At 52.2% G+C, this 9,657-nt stretch overlaps 1 protein-coding gene across 1 annotated transcript in view; it reads left to right on the top strand.

Annotated features, from left to right (window-relative positions):
- The window catches only part of scn8ab (sodium channel, voltage gated, type VIII, alpha subunit b), a 31,601-nt gene that overhangs the window by 5,981 nt on the left and 15,963 nt on the right, over nucleotides 1-9,657 (top strand). Inside the window, 8 exon segments of the mRNA XM_060069923.1 lie at nucleotides 28-526; nucleotides 3,565-3,780; nucleotides 4,044-4,107; nucleotides 4,518-4,659; nucleotides 6,187-6,393; nucleotides 6,772-6,830; nucleotides 6,832-7,054; nucleotides 8,555-8,878. Of these exon segments, the coding sequence (XP_059925906.1) occupies nucleotides 28-526; nucleotides 3,565-3,780; nucleotides 4,044-4,107; nucleotides 4,518-4,659; nucleotides 6,187-6,393; nucleotides 6,772-6,830; nucleotides 6,832-7,054; nucleotides 8,555-8,878 (1,734 nt within the window).

Below are 9,657 nucleotides of genomic sequence, written 5' to 3'. Positions count from 1 at the left end.
CTTTGAAAACTATTTCTGTTATTCCAGGTAAGAGAGACCAGCTGTCTGTTCTGTTTGGCGGGGCGCGGAGGGTTGATGTTAGGTGTGGTTGTGTTTCTCTCCCTTTTCTCCCCCCTGGTTGGACAGGCGTTTCTCTTTCTCTCTCTCTCTCTCTCTCTCTCTCTCTCTCTCTCTCTCTCTCTCTCTCTCTCTCTCTCTCTCTCTCTCTCTCTCTCTCTCTCTCTCTCTCTCTCTCTCTCTCTCTCTCTCTCTCTCTCTTCTCCCCCCCCCCCCCCCAACGTGGTGTTTCCCTCCCGGTCTCCGGTGACGGTGGTGGTGCTGGTGGTGACGGTGGTGGTTGTTGTAACCTTGTACACACGTGCGTACGTGTGCGTGCATGTGTCCGTGGCGTTGCGTGTCATGGTCTCTGTTCTGTGTCCCCCACCCCGTTGCAGATATGTAACAGAGTTTGTGGACCTGGGGAATGTCTCGGCGCTGAGAACGTTCAGGGTTCTCCGGGCCTTGAAAACTATTTCTGTAATTCCAGGTGAGACTGCATTTAAACACTAAGGCTGAGCTGCTCCTCATTCCAGTTTTAATGGTTTCCTTTTTGATTTGAAAAGAGATGCCCCTCCCAAAAAAAAACAACATATATCTATTATATTTTGTTTTCTTTCCGTTATTTTTTACGACAATCAAAAATGGTAGTCATACATTTTTGATAGGCTAAGCAGTCTTACTGGCAGTCTTGTGGGGCTAAGTGGAAATCAGAACCTCTTAATGTGTTTTATGTGGACCATAGGTTCCATTTGGACTGGCCGGATTGTGTTTCTGTCTCCTCTTTCAGCAGCATGGTCGAGTTCTTGTGTTTTTAAAGTAATACGATGGCACAGCTCGGTCCATTCTAGATTGATTCGATCATATTTGACTGAACGAAACACTGACACTCGTTTTAAAAAGTACTATGTAAATATAGCCATTTAAAGATTATTTAACGAGCAATTTAATGTTTATGTTATGGCCATGTATTTGATCAAAGTTTGGTCGAATACATGATCAATTTAATGTCGTTTTTTTGTTTTGTTATTCTTAATTATCCTCCATATTGAATTTATACATTATTCTAAAAACCAATGTCTGGTACTTTTATCTTTGGATTTCCAAGAAAACAGGACATTTAATTCCTAAAGACTGCCAAGCCTAGTTTGACAACACATTATGCTGCATGAAGCTTCAAACACCTGCTTTACAGTTTGGCTTAACAGACTCCCTGGGAACTCCATCAGTTCTTTAGTGGTTCAGCTTTTTGGATTCAGGCTTCTGGATTTTTTGAAGATCTTTGTCCATCCTGGGAGGGAAAACATTCAAGGAAAACTGACATCAGATACACACACATGCACACACACACACACACAGACACATGCACACATGCACAAAATACACACACACGCACACACACACACACACACACACACACGCACACACACACACCCATCATTAACCCAAATCCATACATCTATATTACAATCAGGGTCGATGTGCATATTCAATGCATATAGTTTACAAATACAAATATACAAATGCAGATTCATATAACGTGTATTAATAATAGAAACATTTGCACTACTGGAAAAAAATTTGTAGATCACGAATTAGTCACACACAAGTGCACAAGCACACACACACACACACACACACACACACACACACACACACACACACACACACACACACACACATGCACAGATCTGAAAACGATCCACTGGTGCAAAACGTTTGCTCAAAGCAAGTATCAAAGGGCAAGTGGGACTTTGCGGTAATTTGTTGTGGATTTGTGTACATACAGCACTGTAAGCTCAGCCTCCGGCATACAGTGCATCAGCACACAGTGCTCATCTGGCTCTGGGGGGGCCCTCCTCCATGGGGGAGCACTGACCAGTGGGCCGTGGGGGTCCTGGGATGGGAACGGTTCTTCACTTAGAGCAAAGTCACCATCACGCTTTTTGACAGGTGATGTTGACACAGAGTCCCTTCCTTCAGCCTTGGCGTTTAAATGACCTGCATGCCCCCCCCCCCCCCTCCCCCTCCCCCCCCACCCCCCTCTTAACCACTGATCCTATCTCCTACTCCCCGCCTCCTCCTCCTCCTACCCGCCCTGGCCTGTCCCCTTCCTCCCCCCCCCCGCTCCCCCCGATCCCGCTGGGTGTGACCCTGCTGCTGTGGTCGCTCCATCTGTCGTTACCTTCTGAGAGCAGCCACGGGATGTTCCTCCAAAGGTGGACCCTAGGAAACCAGTCTCAGTGGACCCGAGGCCACGACGTATCGGTGAACACCGTCCAGTCCTCGGCTCGCACTTCAATACAATATTAATGTGTTGCCGATGCCGTACTTATTGGAAGAGGCTGACAGAGTACACATCCCGATGTGTGCTCACCGATGCCAGCGGAGCGGTCCAGCTTCAGGAACATCCCCTGAGTGGTCTCAGACCCTCGTGGTGTTCTGTGTGGTGCAGGGGGGGGGGGTGGGGGGGGGGGGTGAGCTCTGATCCCTGGCTGTTCTGTCCAGTGGATGTCTGTGCCGTTGAGGGGATTGCACCCTTCACTCTTGACACGGGCCTGACTGCACCGCCCGACTCTCATACCCAGATATGTGCTCACGTTTATTGAGATTAGAGGCAGACCCCCGCCCCCCCCGCCCCCCCAATGGGCTGACCTGCTGGTCTGACACACGCCTTTATGACGTCATTATCTACGCCTTTCAATTTGGGGTTTTAATCCAAAACATGGAGTAAGCTCCTAGTTGGTCCGGAGACCAGAGGAGATGGAGCTCACGGAGCCCACAGACGTCTCCTCACAGCGACCACGCAGAGAGGGTCTCCGGTACAAACGTTTCGGGGGCTGAACCCGCAGTCGTGTGAAGGAGCTGCCAATGACCCAATGATATATTCACCGCATCACACAGCGTCAGTTGCTCTAACAAGAGACGCTGTACCAGATTCAGATTTAAGTAACGGTGTACCAGTGACTGCCGGTGGACCAGTGGGTTCTCCACACCACTCACTGGGTCCAGTCCAACACCTGGACTAGTTGCCCTGAATAGACTCCACCATATCCTAGTACTGAAGCAGGCTGGAGAGGCAGCTGTGACCGCCGCCAAGCCTGTGCAACCATGAAATGCACAGGCTTGCACCTTTTGTATGTGTGTGTCTGTCTGTGTGTGTGTGTGTCGGTTTTTTTGTGTTTGTGTGCTTCTGTATATCTCTCTGAGTGTACATTTTTCTTTATTTTCTATATATATGGTTGTGTGTGTGTGTGTGTGTGTGTGTGTGTGTGTGTGTGTGTGTGTGTGTGTGTGTGATGGTTGTGTGTGTGTTCCTGGGTTTTTGTTTTTGTGTACGTTTTCCTACACACATGTACATGCACACCTCGCTGTGTGCATGCACTTGTGTGTTGTACAAATGTTTGTGTGTGTACACATGTGCGGTTGTGTGTGTGTGTGTGTGTGTGTGTGCGTGTGGGTGTGGGCGTGCGTGCGTGCGTGCGTGCGTGTGTGTGTGTGTGTGTGTGTGTGTCCTTCCCCTCCCAGGCCTGAAGACCATTGTGGGAGCCCTGATCCAGTCGGTGAAGAAGCTTTCAGACGTGATGATCCTGACCGTCTTCTGTCTCAGCGTGTTCGCCTTAATTGGGCTGCAGCTCTTCATGGGGAACCTACGACACAAATGTGTGTTCTGGCCCATCAACATGTCAGAGGCATTCCCAAACGGCAGCAACTTCGACTGGGATGATTATATCATGAACAGGAGTGAGAGGATTTATGCATTTAACACACACACACACACACACACACACACACACACACACACACACACACTCTCAAAACACCTATACACACACACACACACACACACACACACACACACACACACACACACACACACACACACACACACACACACACACACACACACACACACACACACACACAGGTAAGCCCTTATTTAAGGACCGTGTGTGTTATTCTTGTCATTAGTGTTAATAACGAGCCGTTGTGCTTTTCCTTTGTAGCCAATTTCTACTTCCTGCCCAACCAACTGGATGCCCTGATATGTGGAAACAGCTCTGATGCTGGGTCAGTCTGTGGTTCATTACACACTCCTACTCCTGGTTTACACTAGGGATACTCCTGGTTCAAACCAGGTCTACTCCTGGTTAACACCAGGTCTGCTCTTGGTTAGCATCAGGTCTACTCCTCGTGGTAGACCTGATGCCAAGCAAGGCTGTGTCTGTGTAGCCAACCATACGAGATGTGTTGTGTAGCTATCCATCAGAGCTCTGTTGGGTAGCAAACCATCAGAGCTGTGTTGTGTAGCTAACCGTCAGAGCTGAGTTATGTGTCTGGGCAACTGAGGCTATACATCAGGGGCTATGTTGTGTGACTGTGTAGCAGTTAACTATCAGGGCTGCATTGTGTGTCCATGTAGCTAACTGCGCGAGCTGCGCTGTGTGTGTGTGTGTGTGTATCTTAACGTGTGTTGCTAGGCGTTGCCCTGAGGGCTACACCTGTATGAAGGCGGGCAGGAACCCCAACTATGGCTACACCAGCTTCGACAGCTTCGGCTGGGCCTTCCTCACCCTCTTCCGACTCATGACCCAGGACTTCTGGGAGAATCTCTACATGCTGGTAAGGCTCAGCGTCGCACACGCACACTAGGGCTTGACTTCGGCCCAAAAATCATATTCAAAGTTCGTTTGTTTATTAATATTAGAATATATTAGAATATTTATTAATAACATTTTGACCATTAAATGCCTTAAGTATGCAAGGTTTGTTTACCGCGTTGCTATGGTTACCGGTCTTGCGTGTTCCAACGGTTTATTAGGTTTCTAATAAAGCGCTGTCTAATCAATGCTTCATTCACTGCCTCTTCCTCGGTCATTACAATATTATGAATAGACTGCGTCGGGTTCTCCGACGTCTCTCCCTCTTGGCCTGCCCATAACAGGTTCCAATATTAAGGGCTGCCTTATATTCGTTCGAAGTTTGACTTATTTTTTGATATTCAAATTATATTTGAATAACGAAGTTCGGAGTCAAAGCCCTAACGCACACACACACGTAACCCCCCCCCCCCCACACAAACACACACACAAACACAAACACACCACGCACACACACGCACGCGCCAGCACTGATAGATATACACACAAACACCCGCCTTTATATTATCAATGTACATGATTTAAGCTCAAACCTAGCTTATTTGCTGTGTGCTTCATCATTTTTAGCTTCGCATCTTAGCATATGGGTGTTAGCAGCTAGGCTTAAGCAGCTAGTGTTAGCCGCTATGCAATGGCAGCTAGGCATAAGCAGCAAGCCGTAAGCAGCCAGGGGTTGGCAGCTAGGCGTTAGCCGCCAGCCTAGCGCTGCGGTCTGTGCTCCTCTGACTACACCTGTGTAGGAGACCTATTTAAATAGTCCTGTGTTCAGTCCCCAGTCACCCACACAGCAAAGGTGTGCAGGAGAACGCAAAACAGAGGGTTTTTGCCTACGCAACGACATCATAACAGGAAAATAACATCATCATCGCAATACCTGAATGAATCAGCAAGTACTTCTTTGAACCCCCCCCCCCCCCCCCCTCTCTATTTATTGGCCCTATGAGTAGGAGAGAAGGATAGAAGGCCAGTGTGTGTGTGTGTGTGTGTGTGTGTGTGTGTGTGTGTGTGTGTGTGTGGCTCTGGGTGTGTGTGTGTGTGTGGGGGTGTTTGAGGTGTGCGTATGTTTATGTGCATACAGTGCATGGGTATATGTGTGGGTGCGTCTGTGTGTATGTGTGTGTGTGTGTGTGTGTGTGTGTGTGTGTGTGTTTGTGTGTGTATGTTTACACGCTTGTGTGCGTGTGTTTGTGCGCATGTGCGTGTGACCCTTTGTTTCCTGGAAGCTGCGTCCTCCAAACACCTCCTGTCTTCACAGGACTGCTGCCTGAAGAAGGCAGAGGAGTAAATATATCAAGCTAGCGTTTAGCAGCACTGAAGCAACATCTCTGCAGCTCAAAAGCATACAGGCCTATGGTCCACCTCCATGGGTTGAGATGGTTCCTCCCCAGCCTGTGTCCTATACCTTCACCATGTCTCTCCGGTCCTCACACTCCTCCTCCTCCTCCATGTCCTTCTCCTCCTCCTCCTCCTCCTCCTTCTCCTTGTCCAGACGCTGCGTGCTGCGGGTAAGACCTACATGATCTTCTTCGTGCTGGTGATCTTCGTGGGCTCCTTCTACCTGGTGAACCTGATCCTGGCCGTGGTGGCCATGGCGTATGAGGAGCAGAACCAGGCCACCATAGAGGAGGCGGAGCAGAAGGAGGCTGAGTTCAAGGCCATGCTGGAGCAGCTGAAGAAGCAGCAGGAGGAGACTCAGGTGAGGCGAGCGCGCCAGCGCATGCACACGCACCCAAGCACACACGAGCACCCAAGCACGCACTCACCCGAGCACACAAAAACACACAAGCACACACCACACCAACGCATGCATACACGCGTGCACACGCACACATTCACGTACACATGCACCCACCAACATGTAGATACAGACACACACCGACACACAGACACACAGATACAGATACAGACACACATGCACAAACATATCTATAAACACGCACACGCAAGTGCACAAACACCCTCACACACACACACACACACGTACACGTGCGCGCGCATGCACCCACACTCAGACATATAAACAATCACACACCACATTCTGTTATTTCGGGCTGTAATCCCACTCGCCCCCCAGGCCGCTGCCATGGCAACGTCGGCGGGCACGGTGTCGGAGCCGGCGCTGGATGAAGAGGGGGGGGGGCCAGCTGTCACGCAGCTCCTCGGAGGTCTCCAAGCTCAGCTCCAAGAGCGCCAAGGAGCGCCGCAACCGCAAGAAGAAGTGGCGGCAGAAGGAGCAGGAGAAGGAGAAGGGCGACAGCGAGAAGGTGGTGAAGAGCGAGTCGGACGACGGCAGCAAGAGGAGCGGCCTGCGCTTCCCCGGCAGCCGGCTGGGACGCAAGGCCTCCATCATGAACCAGGTGAGCACCATGAGACCACACCTGGTCTATCATGAACCAGGTGAGACCCTGGACCAGGTGAGCCGGCTGGGCCGCAAGGCCTCCATCATGAACCAGGTGAGCACCATGAGACCACACCTGGTGTATCATGAACCAGGTGAGACCCATGACCAGGTGAGCCGGCTGGGACGCAAGGCCTCCATCATGAACCAGGTGAGCACCATGAGACCACACCTGGTCTATCATGAACCAGGTGAGACCCTGGACCAGGTGAGACCCTTAAGCAGGTGAGACCCTTAACCAGGTAAGCCCCTTAACCAGGTGAGACCCTTAACCAGGTGAGGCCCTTAACCAGGTGAGACCCTTAACCAGGTGAGGCCCTTAACCAGGTGAGACCCTTAACCAGGTGAGACCCTTAACCAGGTGAGGCCCTTAACCAGGTGAGAATCTTAACCAGATGAGGCCCCTTACCAGGTGAGACCCTTAACCAGGTGAGAACCTTTACCAGGTGAGGCCCTTAACCAGGTGAGAACCTTAACCAGCTGAGCCTCCATCGTGAACCAGTCGAGAACTATGGACCAGGTGAGCACTGCTATGTGTCCACTGCGAGACCGCAGGTCTAAAGTACGGTGGATGTGGGTCAAAACGCTGGTGATTGTTTCAACGGCCACTCGATGCAGCAGCCCTCATCAGGTTGATTAGAGCTACGCACCTACTTCATCTGGTTGATTACAGCCAAGCCCCTCCCTCATACACACTATGTATCGTTTTGGAAGGTCTGCCCAGGAAGGGGCTCCACGTCCGGTAAGCATTGGCCACTCCAGCGGTGGGACACTCACTTATTGTTCCATCTGTATGATCGCCGGCCCCCTGTTCCTATAGATCTAGACCGCCGGATTACATTATCTCCTCTGACCCAGTTACTCTGTCCGTCTCCTGCGGTTCTATCGGCCCCATTCTGTCCCTGACTCCCCCTTTCTCCCCCCCCTTCCCCTTCTCCTCCCCCCCCCCCCCCCCCGCCTCCACTGCCAATCCACCCCACCCTTCCGCATCCTCTTCCTCATCTACTTCTTGACCCGCCCTCCTTCTTCATCCACCAACTCCCCATCTCCCTCCTCATCCTCTACACCCGCCCCTCCTCACCCTTTGCACTCCCAATCTTCCTCCCCATCCTCCTCCTCCTAATCATCTTCCTCACCCACCATGCTTCTGAATCCACTCTCCCTCCATCTCCCTCAACATCCTCTAACCCACCCTTCCTCCCCCTCTTCCTCTCCCTCTCCTCCTCCCCCTCTTCCTCCCCCTCTGCACCCCCATCTCCCCCCTCTCCTCCTCCTCCCCCCTCCTCCCCTCCTCTTCTCCCTCTCCCCCTCCTCCCCTTCCCCCATCCTCCTCCTCCCCCTCCTCCTCCCCCCTCCTCCCCCCTCCTCTCCTCCCTCTCCACCTCCGCCTCCCCTCCCCCCCCTCCTCTTCTTCCTCTCCCCCCCCCACCTCCTCCTCCCCTCCCCCCCTCCTCTCCAGTCTCTCCTCAGCATCCCCGGCTCGCCCTTCATGTCGCGCCACAACAGCCGCAGCAGCATCTTCAGCTTCAAGGGCCGCTCCAAGGACGCCGGCTCGGAGAACGAGTTCGCCGACGACGAGCACAGCACGGTGGAGGAGAGCGAGGACCGCCGCGGCTCCCTCTTCATCCCCTACCGCCGCAACAGCTACAGCGGCTACAGCCAGGGCTCCTCGCGCATCCACCCGCTGGCGCCGCACACGGGCGGCAAGAGGAACAGCACGGTGGACTGCAACGGCGTGGTGTCGCTCATCGGCCCCGGGCCAGGCGGCCGGCTCCTGCCTGAGGTGAAAATAGATAAAGCAGCCACTGACGACAGTGTAAGGACGTCCATGAGACACACATACGCTCTAGGCATGTGGTGGTGCCCTCCCTCCCTCCCTCTCTCCCTCCCTCCCCCCTGACTCCTCGTCCCGACCCCCCCCCCCTGGGCCCTGACTCCTCGTCCCAGGCTCTCCGGCTTCTCCTTTGCCTCCTTCTCATTCTATCCTTTGCTCCTGTTCCTGTAAGTCCCTCTGGGGGCCCCAACGGGTTCTAACATGTTAGCGAGGACCTGTCCATGTTACGGGACTGGACCCAACAACCTAGTTCCACACTTCCCCACCCTGGCCCCCCCATTACAAAGGCAGGACCCAACGCACTGCGTACGGATCATAGCCCGAACTCAACGTTCGTTAAGATCCTACTGAACTTCCTCTGCAACACTCACCTTAACAACACAGCTTTAAACAGTTGTTATAGAAACTCAAACCTCGTGGAAGGGAGTCTCTCAATGGATACTCCCTTAAGAACCGAGCACTCAGTATCTCCTTAAGCCTCTCAATTGCCTCAATCCTTCCTCTCGCTCTCTTTACGTTTGACTTGACATCTTGCACTTGATGCTGTCCCGACGCCACCCGACCACCGGGTGGCGCTAAAACACCCAGCTTCACTTTAACAGCATTCCTCCGGCAGCTAGCATGGTGGTGTGACACCCCTTTATTCTCAGCCGATCCGATTGATTTCCCCCTTTTCTACCATTCCGTACTCCAACAGAGCATGGTGTAGCAGTGAATGGTGTTGTGGA

This window comes from Gadus macrocephalus, chromosome 13, assembly GCF_031168955.1.
Source record: "Gadus macrocephalus chromosome 13, ASM3116895v1".
Taxonomy (NCBI): Eukaryota; Metazoa; Chordata; class Actinopteri; order Gadiformes; family Gadidae; genus Gadus; species Gadus macrocephalus.
This window is presented reverse-complemented; position numbering and strand designations above follow the sequence as displayed.